The following is a 17218-nucleotide window of genomic DNA, read 5'->3' on the forward strand; positions in this document are numbered from 1 at the left end:
GGAAGTTGAATTTGCTTAACAACCATGTGATTCACTTAACAACCATGGCAAAAAGGTCGTAAAACTGAGTGTGACTTAACAAACACCCTGCTTAGAAATGAAAATTCTGGTATGGTCATAAGTTAAGCACTACCTGTATGTCAGCACAGCCGTTATTACCTACTCAAGAATTATGGTTAAAGAAAGCTATGGCTTGGGTAAAGTGCGTAAGTTCATTCATCTTCACAATAGCTTTAGAAAAACAGCATTATTTTGTCCTTTCATTTATATCAGGAAAGCTAAGGAGGCCAGGTAGCAGTTTACTTAGGATCAAACAGGAAGGCTGTGATTGAGAGAAGAGTAGGAGCTCATGGTTGATACCTTTAAGCATTGCTCCATTTTTCCCATTATGTGAATTCATAATTGCAAAATTAGGTTGTAAGAAATTCCTATGTTATTTCAGCAGAGTGATGGCACCAGCTTCAAGGGTGGACAATCAGCAAATAAAAACAACGATGCTTTGTTTCCAGTTTGCCTTTTATTAGCCACAGTGTTCAGGGCTGGATCCTTTGTAGGAAGAACGGCTCCAAAGCAAAGTTGAGGCAGATCAGATGGATGGTAGCTTTTCTTTCCTTTCCTTTTAAGGATAAAGGAGGGGTGGGAAATATGTTGGAAGAAAAGGTTGTTTCGGTTTAGGATGGTTTATTGGTTTAGTAGGCATCTGTAGAGAGACAGATAATTGGCAATAGGGCAAGGGAGGCTAGTATCCTTGGAGGTTGAAGGAACTTATTACACTAATCTCACGGGTAGCAGAGGCTTTCCGCTACTCTGCTCACTCTCTGCAACCTCTTGTTGCTGCGTCTGATTTCTACAATTGCTGCAACTGCAAGGATACTTATCCCAGTGGAATCCAATGGCATCAATGAGGGAACCGGAACGTCCGCTGAAATAACGCAAGACGGTGTTTGGGTAGAGTGGTGCCCCACTGAAACTGGTGCCGTCGTCCCTGCCGAGAGGAAAGTAGCGCCCCCGGTTCGTGACGAAGACCACTTTCTGGAGATAAGTTTTATATCTTCCAGATACTTGAATGATGGACTCTCCTGGGAACAAGAAGATTTCCTCCAAATCTCCCGAATTGCCACCAAGGTAGTTACTCCAGTCTTTTCCATAACGGACCTGCAAGCTAGAATACATAAACAGGATCTTAGTTCTCTCGGACCAATTTCAATCTGTGAAGTATGAGTTTCCAGATTAGAATCATATTATTACCAATAAAAAGGCATCTTAGTTTCCTTAATAGATTTTCTTTGAGAAGAACAATGAAGAAATGAGCAATGGGGGGAAAAAACGGAGGTTAGAAACTGAGGCTACCTTTGTAATAACTCTTCTTAAAATTCTGCAAAGAACGTCAAGACAACTGCACAATGGAGCTTTTGTTTGGTCTTAATTACACCTACACTGATTAAAGGGAGAACTGGCTTAATGATGACTAAACCAACATCGGGAACAGTCTTTATTTCCAACAAGTGTAGAAATTATTCCTGGGCTGTCAGAAGCCTTTCTCCGAGAGTGTGTTTGCTCGCATACTAAACCACACAGGTTATTCATTTCATCTGGCACTATACATCAACGTTCGGTTAAGTAATCCTATAGTTACTCTGCCATGTGAAAAAACATGGGTTGGAAGAAGAGCCATTGACAATTCAAAATGAAACAACAGAAGAATCTAGATGAATATTTCTCAAGCTTGGCAACTTGAAGTTGCATGGACCTCAACTCCCAGAATTCCCCAACCAGCATTCCGTACTTCCCTGCTCTTGTGGGTTGGGTAGATATGATTGGGAAAACATAGGCATTCAAATGATGTGGTCCCTATGTTAAATTTGATCCAGTGTCTTATCCCAAAGATACTATAGTGTAGATGAGTGTTTCTCAAACTTGGCAGCTTGAAGATGTGTGGACTTCCAGTCCCAGAATTCCCCAGCCAGCATAGGAATTCTATGGATCCCTTCTCCTAAGGAAGTCCATCCAGCAACATGAGAAAGGGCCTTCTCCATGGTGGCTGCCTCCATGTGGAACATCATCCCCATGACGTTCTTTCACAAGGCCCCTAAGTTAAAGTTTTACCAAGAGGCTGGAAACCCCAAAGTGGGATGGAGTTCGTTAAGTGACTTATTTAACAGAGGAATAGAATCAAGATCACGTGAAGTATTAATACCACTTTAAATGCCTTGGTAAGGCCACACTTGGAATACTGCATCCAGTTTTGGTCACCACAATGTAAAAAAATGTTGAGACTCTAGAAAGAGTATAGAGAAGAGCAACAAAGATGATTCGGGGACTGGAGGCTAAAGCATATAAGGAACGGCTGCTGGAATTGGGTATGTCTAGTTTAATGAAGAGAAGGACGAGGGTTGACATGATAGCAGTATTCCAATATTTCAGGGGCTGCTACAAAGAAGAGGGAGCAATCTACAAAGCAATCTAGAACTAAGGAGAAACTTCCTGACAGTTAGAACAATTAACTAGTGGAACAATCTGTTTCCAGAAGCGGTGAATGCTCCAACACTGGAAGTTTTTAAGAAGAGACTGGACAGCCATTTGTCTGAAATGGTATAGAGTTTCCTGATGACCTCCAAGGTCCCTTCCAACATTATTATTATTATTATTATGGATCATCGCACAGTCAGCCAGATGTTCAGACTGGATTTGGCATTTTGTCTACCTATCGAGTCCTTACCCAGGACCTGGGATAGGCAGATGTGGATGTTTGATGGTGTTACAGGTATCGTCGCAGGATGGAAGCAGTTCCTAGTAAGGCCGCCTTTTGCAATTGACTAATAGCGAATTTGTCAATGCCAATTGTGTTCAAGTGGTGCTCCAGTTGTTTTGGGATTGCACCCAGGAGCCTATGACTATTGGTACTACCCTTGCTTGCTTTTGCCACAGTCTTTCTATTTCTATTTGTAGGTCTTTGTATTTTGTTATCTTCTCCAGTTCTTTCTCTTCTATTCTGCTATCTCCAGGCATTGCCACGTCCACTATCCAGACTTTTTTGTCTTTCTTATCGACAAGTGTTAAGTCTGGGGTGTTATGTTGCAGGTGCTTGTCTGTTTGAATTCTGAAGTCCCAGAGCAGTTTAATTTATCATTTTCTATGACTTTCTCTATTTTATGATCCCACCAGTTTTTGCTTACAGGCAAATGATATTTTTTGCAGATCTTCCAATGCACCATTGTTGCTACTTTGTCATGTCGCTGCTTGTAATCAGTCTGTGCAATCTGCTTGCAACAGCTTACCAAGTGGTCCACTGTTTCTTCAGCTTCTTTGCATAGGCGGCACTTACTGTCTGTTGCTGTCTTCTCAATTTTGACTTTGTATGCATTTGTCCTTAAGGCTTGGTCTTGTGCAGCCAGAATTAGTCCCTCGGTCTCTTTCTTCAATTTTCCTGCTCTTAGCCATTGCCAGGTTTTATTATTATCTGCTTTCCCAGCTATTTTTTCATGTATTGGCCATGTAGTGCTTTGTCTTCCCATGCCTCTATTCTGTTCTTCATTTGGTCTTTCTTGTAGGCCAGTTTGGTCTCTCCAGTAGTTAGTAAGCCTTCCTGATATACTAATTTCAGTGCATCTTCATCATTGTTCTTCAGATATTCTTACAAAGCCATTTTTTCTTCTTCAACCATCTGATGTACTTGTAGCATTCCACGCCCACCTATTTGCCTTGGTAGATAAAGTCTATCAATGTCACTGCGTGGATGAAGGGCATGATTCATTGTCATTATTTTTCTGGTCTGCCTATCCATTGCTTTTAGTTCTGCTTGAGTCCAGTCCACTATTCCAGCTGTGTACCTAATGACTGGGATTGCCCAGGTGTTTATTGCCTTTATGGTATTTCCTCCATTGAGTTTGGACTTTAAGATCTTCTTCACTCTCTTGATGTATTCACCTCTAATCTTTTTCTTGACTTCAGTGTGCTTGATGTTGTCAGCTTGAAGAATACCCAAGTATTTATAGTACTCTTCCTCATCCAGACTCTTAATGTTATTTTCGTGGGGCATCTTGATTCCTTCAGTTTTCACTATTTTTCCTTGTTTGATAGTAAGTGTGGCACATTTGTCCAAGCCAAATTATTTGATTATGGTCAACTGGGAGGGTAGGGAGTTATTGCTTTTTATTGTTTTATATTGGCCTTTTATTTTTGCAAGCTCCTTGGAATCACTGAGATTGAATTGGGCGGCCATATAAATTTTCTCAAATAACTAAGATTGAGTATCTCATTTCAAAGCTGAATTTGATAACAAGCAGAGTAATTCAGTTTCAGATCCAGCACGAAGTTCTCAGAGCCATGGCTTTAATATGATGTAGCCTATTATCTTTCTGGACTCATCAATGATTAACAAGCAAAAAACATGGATTTAAGTATAATAACTGGGGAAGGAAAGAGAAAAAAAGGATGACCAGCAGTCGAGATGGTTCCTCTTGTTGGAAGATCTGAAGGACAGGTCAGGGACAGATCATCATGAAGAAAACCTAATTATGGAGTCGGGAATTCACAACCTAATGGCACATAATCATAATTATAAGCAATATTTTCATAAACAAGGTTTAATCACTACTCTGCTGTGTACAACAGGGGTCCCCAACCCCCGGTCCGCAGACCACTACCAGTCCATGGCCCCTAGAAACTGGGCTGTGCAAGTGACGGGCAAGTGCACAAAGCTCCATATGCACATTCATGGAATTAAGTTGCATGTACAAAACCATCTCCCACCCCTACCCTCCGCTGCCACCATCCGCCACTGCCCCTGCTGATCCCCAGAGCTGGGAAAGTTAGGGACAGATGGTATACAAGTCTGATTCCAGAAATATCCACAAATTGGAATTCTGGCAAACGTAAGTTTTCACATTTGTCCATGAAACTGATTCAGGCTATTTCTAAAACCTGAAAGGGAGCCAAAATCAAACTGAAGGAATACAAAAGTTATCCCCAAGCCTTTCCCTCTTCCACATGAACAGAGAAGATCTCTAGAGCAGGGGTCCTCAACCTCGGCCACATGAAGACTTGTGGACTTCAACTCCCAGAATTCCCCAGCCAGTCATGATCCAGATTAATCTTGCACAGCCAACCTTGCTTCAGATGAACTGACTAAAAATCCCATCAGGCTTGGCCAGCATAGCCATCTCTGAATTGGTTGAATTCTGGGAGTTGAAGTCCACACGTCTTAAAATGGCCAAGGTTGGAGACCCCTGCTCTAAAGAACAAATATCCTTATGATGACACTTGTTTGTGTATGCATCTTACATGCAATAGCGTAGCTGAAATCCTTCCTCTTTTTATATGTGCTGCGTACGTGGTCATTACTGCCATCTTAATCTCTTTTAAGCCCTTCCTTGAGATATCTCTACATATTCAAGTACATTTTAGATTTTACAGACTGGTTGCTTTAATTAAATTTTTTTTATAGTTTTGGAAGTGTAAGCTGCCCAGAGCCATTGATTGGGATGGGTGCTGTGGAAATGGAATAAGTAAATAAATAGGCTTCTGTTTATATTTATGTTGGCTGTTTTGATTGCAAAATGCTTTTTATTGTTTTATTAATATGGGAAATGTAAGTCACCCAAAGTCACTGAGATGGGCAGCTTTAGAAGTTAAATAAACAAATCTGATCTGCTTCCCCACAAAATTGTGTTGACACAGGAACTATATAGAGAAGGAAGGCCCTTCTTCGTGGTCTTGCTAGAGGGACCTCCTTAGGAGAGGGGACCCATAGCATCCCCTACTTCCGTGCTTTGGTGAGTTGGGTAGATGTGGCCGGGAAAAGACAGCCCTTCAAATATTTATTTATTTATTTATGAGACTTATATACCGATATATATATATATATATTTACATTGCCCCCAACAATCTGGGTCCTCATTTTACCTACCCCGGAAGGATGGAAGGCTGAGTCAACCTTGAGCCGGTGAGATTTGAACCGCTGACCTGCTGAACACAGTCAGCTAAAGTGGCCTGCAGTACTGCACCCTAACTGCTGCGCCACCTCGGCTAACGTGGTCCCAAGCCATTATTATTATTATTATTATTATTATTATTATTATTATTCCCTATGTTACAAGTGATCCAGTGTCTTATCCCAAAGATACTCTAGTGAAGATGAGAGTTTCTCAAGCTTGGCAACTTTTCGATGCATGGACTTCAACTCCCAGCATTCCCCAGCCAGCCATACCCTACAAAGTTGTGTTGACACACGGGGTATTTTAATTTCCACCAACCCTAGCAGGTTTTTCCTTCATCATACATAATCCTGAGCCACAGCCCTCTCAACCATTCACGTACTTACCCCACAATGTACCAACTGTTAACCCGGACCCTTATGGCTGTTATGGGCCCCTCAAGTTGGTTCCCAGAATGAGAAAAGCGCTTTCCACCTGTCCCCCCATACTCCCCAGAAAAGGAGGAAGTCCGAGCAAACTCTGAAATAAAATTAGGGGGGGGGAGAAAGGGTTGAGCTGTGGTAGGGATGTGTGGGTAATAGCCCCACTCACTGTGGAACAGACTTTCCTTGAATTTACCTGCATGGAGGTTGAGGCCACACAAAAGGAGGACGATGAGGATGAAACAATTCTTCCTGGAAAGACAATTGTGTATACAATCAATAAGCTTCCTTTTTTTTTACTATTATAGGTAGTCCTCGACTTATAATCATTTGTTTAGTGACCAGTTACAACGACACTGAAGCGAGTTTAAGCCATTCCTCACAATTACAACCATTACAGCATTCCCCATGGTCATGTGATCAAAATTTGGGCACTTGGCGACGGGTTGTCACACCATCCTGAGGGCCATGTGATGGCCATTTGCAACATTCCCAGCCAGCTTCTGACAAGGCAAAAATGAGTGGGGGGAAGCCGGATTTGCTTAACCACCATGTGATTCCCTTAGCAACTTCAATGATTCATTTGACCTTGGCAAAAAAAACCCAAACAAAAAAACCATAAAATTAGAAATAACAACAATAATAATAACTCTGTAATACCATCAAACATCCACATCTGCCTATCCCAGGTCCTTGGTAAGGACTCAATAGGTAGACAAAAATGCCAAATCCAGTCTGAACATCTGGCTGACTGTGCAATGATCAATAATAATAATAATGTTAGAAGGGACCTTGGAGGTAATCTAGTCCAACCCCCTGCTCAGGCAGGAAACCCTATACCATTTCAGACAAATGGCTGTCCAGTCTCTTCTTAAAAACTTCCAGTGTTGGAGCATTTACTGCTTCTGGAGGCAGGTTGTTCCACTGATTAATTGTTCTAACTGTCAGGAAGTTTCTCCTTAGTTCTAGGTTGCGTCTCTCACTGATTACTTTCCACCCGTTGCTTCTTGTCCTGCCTTCAGGTGCTTTGGAGGATAGCTTGACTCCCTCTTCTTTGTGGCAGCCCTTGAGATATTGGAATACTGCTATCATGTCAACCCTCGTCCTTCTCTTTATTAAACTAGACATACCCAATTCCAGCAATCGTTCCTTATGTTTTAGTCTCCAATCTCCTGATCATCTTTGTTGCTCTTCTCTATACTCTTTCTAGAGTCTCAACATCTTTTTTACAGCGCGGTGACCAAAACTGGATGCAGTATTCCAAGTGTGGCTTTATCAAGGCATTATAAAGTGGTATTAATACTTCATGTGATCTTGATTCTATCCCTCTGTTAATGCAGCCTAGCACAGTGTTGGCCTTTTTGGCAGCTGCAGCACACTGCTGGCTCATAGTTAAGTGATTGTCCACTAGGACTCCGAGGTCCCTCTCACAATTACTACTATTGAGCAAGGTACCCCCTATACTATACCTGTGCATTTGGTTTTTCTTGCCTAAATGTAGAACCTTACTTTTTTTCACTATAGATAGCGCCCAGTGTTCAAGTCTGTCAGGATCCTCCAGTATCCTAAGCCTGTCTTCTGGAGTGTTGGCTATTCCTGCCAGCTTGGTGTCATTGCAAATTTGATGAGTTCCACATCGATCCCCTTGTCCAGATCATTGATGAAAATGTTGAAAAGCACTGGGTCCAGAACAGAACCCTGGGGCACCTCACTACACACTACACACACTTACCGTAACTGCCTTGCTTAGCAATGGAAATTTTGGTCCCAATTGTGGTCATTAAGTCGAGGACTGCCTGTATATTGTGACACTGCCCTTTTCCCCATAGGTAGCAGGCATACTTCCAATCTGCTCACTGTATTTCTTGCAGTATCTCCAAGGGGTGACATTGGTCACCGAAGCCTTAATATTCCTCATGCTCCAATTTTTACATGGGAACAAAGGGCTTAATGGCAGAGCTTTAAAATCCAATTCTACCGTACTCTCTACAAATCCCAGACTGACTTCTCTTTCCAGAAAGCTGCTGCTAGAAAGAACTCTAGAGCCACCGGGATATAAAAAGCACGACCATTTACGGGTCACCTGTATCAACACAATTTTTGAGATTTAGGAAGTTTTTCCCCTATTAATTATTTTATTAAATTTAGAAACCATCCAGCTCCCTCTCTACCACTGAAGCAATTCTTAAAAACTTAGATTAAGGGCAGTATATAAATTTTTCACCTAGATTGGTAAGAATGGATTGTTGGTTTTCTTTGACTGTGTTAAGTAGAAAAAAAATTCTTGTCCCATTTCTTACTTACATCGTGACCAACGCAGTCCCAGGTTTGGAGATCTGTGGCTATCTCCTAAAAAGTCCTCTATGGGAACCTTCAACCTCTTTTATACTGCTTCCATTGCACCATATGTATCACCGTTATCTTGGGAACAGGCCTGCTGAATCAACATCATAATTTCTTATAGATTTCTTGGGCTGGCACTTTCCTGGAAGTCAGCCAAGGAACCCCCTCTCTCTTTTTCCTGGCTGCCTGGTGGCCCCGGCTTGGCTTCGAATTCTAGGATAAGCCTGTCCTTCTGACCAACTTTGCTAAGGAGTGGCATTTGTCTTTTTTTTTTTTTTTTGTAAAAATTTTTATTTTCAATTTTATAATACATAACAATCTTACAAATACTTCAGATAAAAAATAAAACAAATTGATACACACCACATTCGGTCTTGCCCGCCCATTTCCCCCCAAACCGCATCTCACCTCAAACCAACTTACTTCTTTCCCTCTTTTTCTTCACTCACCCCCTCTCCTCCTTCACCTCCACCTTCCTACTTACTTCTCACCTTCTTCTTCTCCCTCTTGATGCGGTCCAGGGGAAATGCCCAAGCAGTTCCTCTCTCAAAATTAAAACATTAATATTATATACAATAAGACTATTTCTACTTTATCTGAACTACTTAAACTTCAACCCATCCACCCCCACCCCCTCCCCCCGACTTCCCAGAGCAAAATACAGGATTATGCAAACATATTAAACATAATCTATTTAAGTTTACTAATTATACAATGAACAAAATCATAAAAACCCTTAATTCTCTTCAAACTTTAACATTATAAGTTTATAAACAAAATCATTACTCATAGAATAAGTGAAACTTATTCACTTAGGAGTGGCATTTGTCTGAAGGTGTTTTCCAACTAAAGGACTTACAAACTGGTTTGAAGGAAGCAAAGCTTTGAAGTTGCTCATCATTAGTAAACTGAGAAGACCCACAGGTTACCTGAGGAGGTCCATAGTTCACCTGAACAGCTGACATAGCTGGTTCTCTTTGATCTAATGTTTCATGTATGTATGTATTGAAAACTCTCGTGTATTTTTAAAAATGAGGAAGAGCAAGAAAAACAAAAGTAAACAGTTTAATCCAGGATTTATACAGGGAGGGCCTGGAAGAAAGATAAAATGACAGATACCTTAAAAATTAGAGGTAAGAAAATACTCTAGAGCAGGGGTGTCAAACTGCCGCCCGCAGGCCGAACGTGTCATGGTCCATTGCCGGCAATGGAAAAAAAGTCGTGATACGTTGTGACACGTCACGTGACATTGTGAGTTTGACACCCCTGCTCTAGAGCAGTGTTTCTCAACTTTAGCAACTTTAAGATAGGTGGGCTTGTTGGCTGGGGAATTCTGGAATTTGAAGTCCACCTACCTTGGTTATCAAGGTTAAGAAACACTGCTCTAGAGCACAAGCACCACTCCACAGAAAGTCTCCAAACAAAGATTGCACTCTACCAATCTACACACATGAAGCCAGATTCTCCCTTATGTTGCACTTCTCCACTGGCTCTTGATCCTTTTGTATGTCAGATGCTCTCAAGGGAAACAGTAACACAGGGGCTGGCCATTTTGTGGGCAGTCTGTCCTGTCGTATCTTTTTTGGACATCCCACTAATACCACTACTTTGTCACAGGTTCTTTTAAGAATTCCCAAGTCAGCAGGCTCCAGGAGATCAGGTCAATACATACACAAAGACTCAAAGGCTAGTACTCACTGGTCTCTCTTCTACTCTTTCCTATTATACCTTTATTCCTCCAACTAATATTCCTTATGAATCCTACTGCTGGAGAATAATATCTTTTTCTATCTGCTTTAGGCTACTTTACTTCCATAGACCAACACCAACACCACTACCACCCCTCCCTTCCTCCCTCCCTCCCTCTCTCTCTCTCTCTCTCTCACACACACACTCACACACACACACACACACACACAGTGTGTGTGTGAAAGAACAGGTGCTGCCATTTTATAGGCAACCTGTCCTCTCAAATATGCAAACTTTTGAATCAGATTTGGAAGTTAAGTGGCAGTCCGTGCATATACACACTTCGAAAGGCCTGGGCACAGCATTCTGCACCTGCCAGATAAATACATCACAGGACTCTGAATATGAGGTCACCAATGCCTGAACAGATTAGGTCCAGGAAAGGTCGCAGCTGACATACCAGCTGAAGATGATAACAGGTGCTCTTGCCCTCCAATGGCAGTTCAAGAGTTTGTGGTTCCTGAAAAGAGGACATCCCCCCCATTTGAACAGTTAGAATTCCTGCTCCCAATTTTTGTGCCTGGGAACTATCCATCTGAATGTTTTACCAGGATTGAATTTGTTTATCACCCCTCCACAATACCACCACCGTTGCCGGACATTCGTTCAAAACATACAAGCAGCCCTCAATTTACAATCATAACTGGGACCAGCATTTCTATTGCTAAATAAGACATTTTAAGTTGTTAAATGAATCATTAGGTCGTTAAACTGGAATCGGCTTCCCCTTTCCTTTGCTTGTCAAAAGCCTTCTGGGAAGGTTGCAAATGGCAATCACACAAACTGGGGATGCTGAAACCGTTGTAAATACACGCCAGTTGCCGAGCACCCCGGTTTTGATCACCTGACTGGGGATGCTGTGATGGTCCTAGGTGTAAGGATCACTCATAAGTCATTGTTTTTCCAGTGCTGTTGCCATTTAGGTCAATAAGCAAATAAAACTAGCTACAGAACTTTTTCAAATTTAGGTCTTATTGAAAAGTAAAACTGCATGTCATCAGTGCATTGATACCAAATAGATGCAAAACATCTGACGACTGCCCCCAGCAGCTTCATACATGCTAAATAGCTTTTGGATCAAAATTAATAACTTGTGGCTCCAAGCAGCTGTCATTTACAGTGAAGAGGAATGATTACTCAGTGCTGCTCCTTGAACATAACCTTAAGTGCTCAGCCTCTAAATCATGGAGTTAATTCAGGAGAATAGGGTTACCAATCTCATCCAAGGCTGCTGAAGGATCAAATAGGATCAATGGAGTCACACTCTCTTTTAGTCCTGCAGGAGATTACCAAGCAGGGCCACCCAGATTAATTCTGTTCCAAAGTCAATTCTAGCTGGCTTTTAAATGTCCTCAAAGAACATCTGTACAGCTATTATACATCCAGTTTATGTCTTCAGGATTCAAAGATTTGAAAACTACCCCAAACTAATTAGACCAAATGGCACACTGGAGCCCTCCCATATGTATCACATCAAAATGCTGCTTTTAATATAAACTATGGTGAGCTTGTACTGCATTTCAGTGTGATTTATACTTCTACATTTGACGCATATAGATGAATATATGCACAGTTAATGCAAATCAGCGTCCTCTATTGTCTTTCTTTAATGATGGATTTTCTCTTTTATGGAGATGTATAAACAGAACTGATGAAGATGGAGGATAAAGTTAAGAGATGAATTACATGTAAATATTCACCAGGAAGTAAACCCTGATGAGTTCAATAAAAACAGAAGGTGGATTTCTCATTTTAGCAAAAATGGCTGTTAATGCCTGCTATGATAGAAAAGACACTACCAGTCGTTCTCAATCTTTTCTTCATCATGGACCCCCTTTGTGGCCATAGACCAGGGCTCTTCAGACTTGGCCCTTTTATGACTTGTGGACTTCAACTCTCAGAATTCCTCAGCCAGAGTACCAGGCTGAGGAATTCTGGGAATTGAAGTCCACAAGTCATAAAAGGGCCAGATTTGAAGACCCCTACCATAGACCAAGGCCATGGACCACCAAGACTTAACTCAAAATTTAAATCATAACATTTCTTCAAGCCTTTGTGGACACCTTGTAACACGCCACCCTCAGGGGTCCGCAGACCACAGGGTGAGAACCACTGGACTATACCATTTCTCATCAGAGTCAATGGGAAAGTTGTGATTTATACACATCACTCTGTGTAACACCTATGGGGTCAGAATAACACACTCAGTCTATAGAAATCTGATGCCTTTCCTGACTTCTGATTACCTTCCTATCTTTGAATTGGCAGAAAACTATCCAGTCATAACATTTGCTATTTCTATCTCCAATTCCTACTAGATCTATAAGTGGGGCTGGAATGTTTGTTGCTAAGCAAAATGGTCATTAAGTAATTTCTTGGTTTCACTTTCAGATGTTGAGACTTTGGAAAAAGTGCAAAGAAGAGCAACTAAGATGATAAAAGGCCTGGAGACTAAAACATATGAAGAACGGTTGCAGGATTTGGGTTTGGCCAGTCTAGAGAAAAGGACTACGGGTGATATGATAGCAGTATTCCAGTATTTGAGGCGCTGCTGCAAAAAAGATGGGGTCGAATATTTTCCAAAGCACCAGAAAACACGACAAGAAACAATGGATAGAAACTAATCAAGGAGACGCAACCTGGAATTAAGAAAAACTTCCTAATAGTGAGAACAATTAACTACTGGAGCAGCTTGTCACCAGAAGTTGTGGGTGCTTCATCACTGGAGGTTTTTAAGAAGAGACTGGTCAGCCACCTGTCTGAAATGGTATAGGGTCTCCTACTTGAGCAGGGAGTTAGACTAGAAGACCTCCAAGGTCCCTTCCAACTCTATTCTGATTGACTTTTTTGCTGTAATCATTAAGCAAATCACCAAGATTGTTAAACAAAGCATGCTGTTGGTTAAGTGACTCCAGCTTCCTCTATTGACTTTACCATTGGAAGCTGGCTGGGAAGGTTGCAAATGGCAATCACAATCATAAATAATGTCAGTTGCCAAGTGTCCAAATTTTGATCATGTGACTGTGGGGAGTGGGTGTAAGTCACATGATCACATGACTGGGGATTGGGTGTAAGTCATTTTTTTCAGTGCCACTGTTAATTTTGAACAATTGCTAAGCGAATGCTTGTAAGTCGAGGACTACCTGTGCTGTATTGCCTGTTTTGGTTTGCTACTAAATGGCATTGTCTTCTTTTGTATGTGCAAACATCATGGAGAAAAATCTACCCATGTAGTTGCTAAGCATTGACAATGACTTGATGGCACATAATCCATCAATGCCACCAGCCATCTGCTAATAGAATAACAAAAGGGAAACAGGGCAGAAACAGAGCTTGGGCAAGTGATGAGTTCTGACAGATGATCACAGTGTTTGTCCAACTGAGCCATCCAACAGGAGACCAAATCTGTCAATCAGGGAGAACTGAAAGAAAAGAGAGATCGAAGCTCCCATAAAACCTGAATGGCTGGTCACTGGATTGAGGTTGTTGTGCAATAAAGTCAGACAGCTCGCTCTCTCCAAACCTGACAGCACAACCTCTCTCACTTTACCAGCCAGCTTAAGCCAGCCTGAGTTCAGAGCTCTTTCAAATATCTAGTTTCTCCTAGGTGTTGAAGCAACCCACAGCTGTGCCCAACTCTTTTATGACAAGGGGAGAAAATGGCTGTTCCCACCATCTGCAAATCATTATTTTGCAATAAAAGAACAGAGAACTGCACCAGGTTTTCCACATCCTAAAATAACTTAAGGGAAAAATATTGATTGATTGAGGCCTTAAAACCAGCACGGATGCCTGGCAATTGCCTGGAGAAGTCTGCCTTAACCACTATACTAAACTGGCACCATAAGGCGGGTTTTGCAATCTTGCCAAGATGCATGGACTTCAACTCCCAGAAGTCCTCAGCCAGCCATGCTAGCTAGGAAATTCTGGGAGCTGGAATCTACACATGTTAAAGTTGCCAAGGTGGGGAAAACCCAGCTCTAAGAGAAAAAAACATGACTTTAAAATAAAACAGCTTAAGATCATTTCAGCCTGGCACATCAGTGGGATGAAATACAGCCATGGCATATTTGTGTTGCATTTATGTGCAAGTGATGTTTCAGCTCTGAATCAAGCTGTCTGGATTCCCTTTATCCAGCTCCCACCCCTTTTGTGTGGGGGTGAAAAGACAGAATGAGTGGAGAAGCTTGTAGAGAAGAATGGTCAGCCACTATTCCAACTTGTACAGACAAATTGTTGAGAAATAAATCTATTATTTTTTAAACCTTGCAAATAGAAATTTCACATAAGGGAAAGGGTGGGTCTGGACACTGGGAGTTTTTTGTTGAAGGAACTAGTTTTACAGGACAGAACATTCCCAGAGAGCAGGATCTGTGAACACATTGGCAACCACTGACGGCCAACTACAATTGCTTAACTTTCTGAACTATGTGTAATCCTTGACTTATAATCATATTGGGCAAGAACTTCCAGTCCCAAACAAGGCAGTTGTTAAGTGAATCACATCCGATTTCTTTTGACAAGATTGTTAAGCAATCTTAAGTAGTTCTTAAGTGATTCCTGCAGTCGTTAAGTGAATCCAGTTTCCCCCATTGACTCTGCTTGTCAGAAGTGGTTGGCAAGGTTTCAAATGGTGATTATATGACCCTGGGACACTGCATCCATTTAAATACATGCTGGTTGCCAAGTGCCTGAATTTTGATCACGTAACAATAGTGGGATTGCTGCAACAGTTGTAAATATGAGGACTGGTAGTAAGTCACCTTTTTTAGTGCTGTTTTAATGGTCACTAAACAAATGGTTATAAATTTAGGACTAACTGTAGTGAGGTGCTGTGACTTGTCCAGCAAGCGATTATTTAAATCCAAGCCTAGCATTTACATCTGATAACTTTGTTCTGTTGGTTTTTTCTGTGCTTTGGTTATTAGCTCAAATCAAAGGAAAAATATTAAATAAATCAGATGTGTCAAACTTGTCAGCTTTAAGGAGTATAGATTTTAACCTACCACTTCCCTTCCCCCCAAAGTTAAGATCCCTGCCAGCACCAAAACCGGTGCAAAACAAAATGAAATAAACAATAAAACAAAAATACAATTCCTGCTCTTCATTCCTCTCAAAAACATTTCTCTTTTTTCTCTCTGCGTCCATTTTTCCTTACTTCTCTTTCTCCCTCATCTCTTGCCTAGCAGGCAATGTGATTTTGTTTTGTTTTTTTACAGAATTTTTATTAAAAGTTTTCACCTAGACCAGGCGTGTCAAACTCGCAACGTCACGTAATGTGTCACAATGTTATCACAACTTTTTTTCCATTGCCGGCAATGGGGTAGGTGCGGTTTCAGCATGATGCATCCGGCCGGCAGGCCAGCAGTTTGACACCCCTGACCTAGACCAAAGATTGACATAAAACATACCAAGTCTACCATAAATGTACATGTTGTATTTTTCCATTTCTGCTTAACGAATAGACATGTAGAGACACTTAGCTAAGCTACTTTTAGGAAAGGAGATGTAGTAAGCTGGAGGAACAGAGAGAGACTATACACACTGACTCAAAGCATACTTTTAGAATAGTGCACACTACTGTAGAATAGTATATAGTTTATGAATGAAATATTATTCAATTTATATAAGGTTTATTCTTTATAAAAATTGCCCAGAGTCAGTATTTTAAAGCATAACTATGAACCAAAGTGTAGCCCTGTTTAACTGAAGCATGAACTCTATTACATACATAGCTTCTAGATAAAAAGCAAGCACTCCTACAGATAATAATAATAATGATGATGATGATGCCTGGAGACAGCAGAATAGACAAGAAAGAACTGAAGAAGATAACAAAATACAAAGACTTACAAATAGAAATAGAAAGACTGTGGCAAAGGCAAGCAAGGGTAGTACCAATAGTAATAGGCGCCTTGGGTGCAATCCCAAAACATCTGGGGCACCACTTGGACACCATTGGCATTGACAAATTCGCCATTAGTCAATTGCAAAAGGCGGCCTTACTAGGAACTGCTTCCATCCTGTGACGATATCTGTAATACCATCAAACATCCACATCTGCCTATCCCAGATCCTTAGTAGGTAGACAAAATGCCAAATCCAGTCTGAACATCTGGCTGACTATGCGATGATCCATAATAATGATGATGATGATGTTGGAAGGGACCTTGGAGGTCATCTAGTCCAATCCCCTGCTCAGGCAGGAAATCCTATACCATTTCAGACAAATGGCTGTCCAGATAAACAAGGGAAGATATAAATCCTTTTTAACTGCAATTATTCAGTTTAGGTAGACAGGTTCACCTTGTAGATAAACTACACCCTGAGTTAGCAGGATGTTACAAATCATGCCACAGACAAGGAAGGAGAGATAAGACAGAAACAAAAGGGGCCTTTCATCTAATAATTGGAGGGTCTGGTTGCTAAGCAGTAGGAAAGCATGTGACCAGACTGGACCTATTAACTGGGCCTGGAAAAGAAGGATGTGGCATATTCTACGGGACAAGATATAAAAGTTTATGCTGAAAGTGATTCAAGTGTGGTCTCTGGGATTTGCAATTACCAAGAGATCCACCAGCCTTTGCAAATGTTTCAATAAAACTTTTGTTTTCCAACACCCTTGGAGTTGAATTTTTATTCCTTACAAAAGGAAAAGAATAAGGGCAAGTGCAGGAAATAAAACAGGCAAACAAAGGGGGGAGACAAAGACTAACGATTATTAAAGATTCAATAAATAAACAAAGATTATTAAATACTCCTCAGAAA

General features: G+C 41.2%; 1 protein-coding gene across 1 annotated transcript; it reads right to left on the reverse strand.

Moving 5' to 3' along the window:
* Positions 1 to 498: 498 nt before the first annotated feature.
* ZG16 (zymogen granule protein 16) lies at positions 499 to 8763 on the reverse strand. Its single transcript, XM_039330475.1, has 4 exons — positions 8663 to 8763; positions 6555 to 6610; positions 6323 to 6455; positions 499 to 1162 (listed from the first exon to the last, which is right to left on the reverse strand). Coding segments are annotated over exons 1-4 (585 nt in total). The 5' UTR covers positions 8665 to 8763; the 3' UTR covers positions 499 to 768.
* Between the last annotated feature and the right edge of the window lie 8455 nt (positions 8764 to 17218).

The sequence above is a fragment of the Crotalus tigris genome, unplaced genomic scaffold (assembly GCF_016545835.1).
Source record: "Crotalus tigris isolate CLP2741 ecotype Arizona unplaced genomic scaffold, ASM1654583v1 scf7180000024427.8105951120:4207309, whole genome shotgun sequence".
NCBI classification, from domain to species: domain Eukaryota; kingdom Metazoa; phylum Chordata; class Lepidosauria; order Squamata; family Viperidae; genus Crotalus; species Crotalus tigris.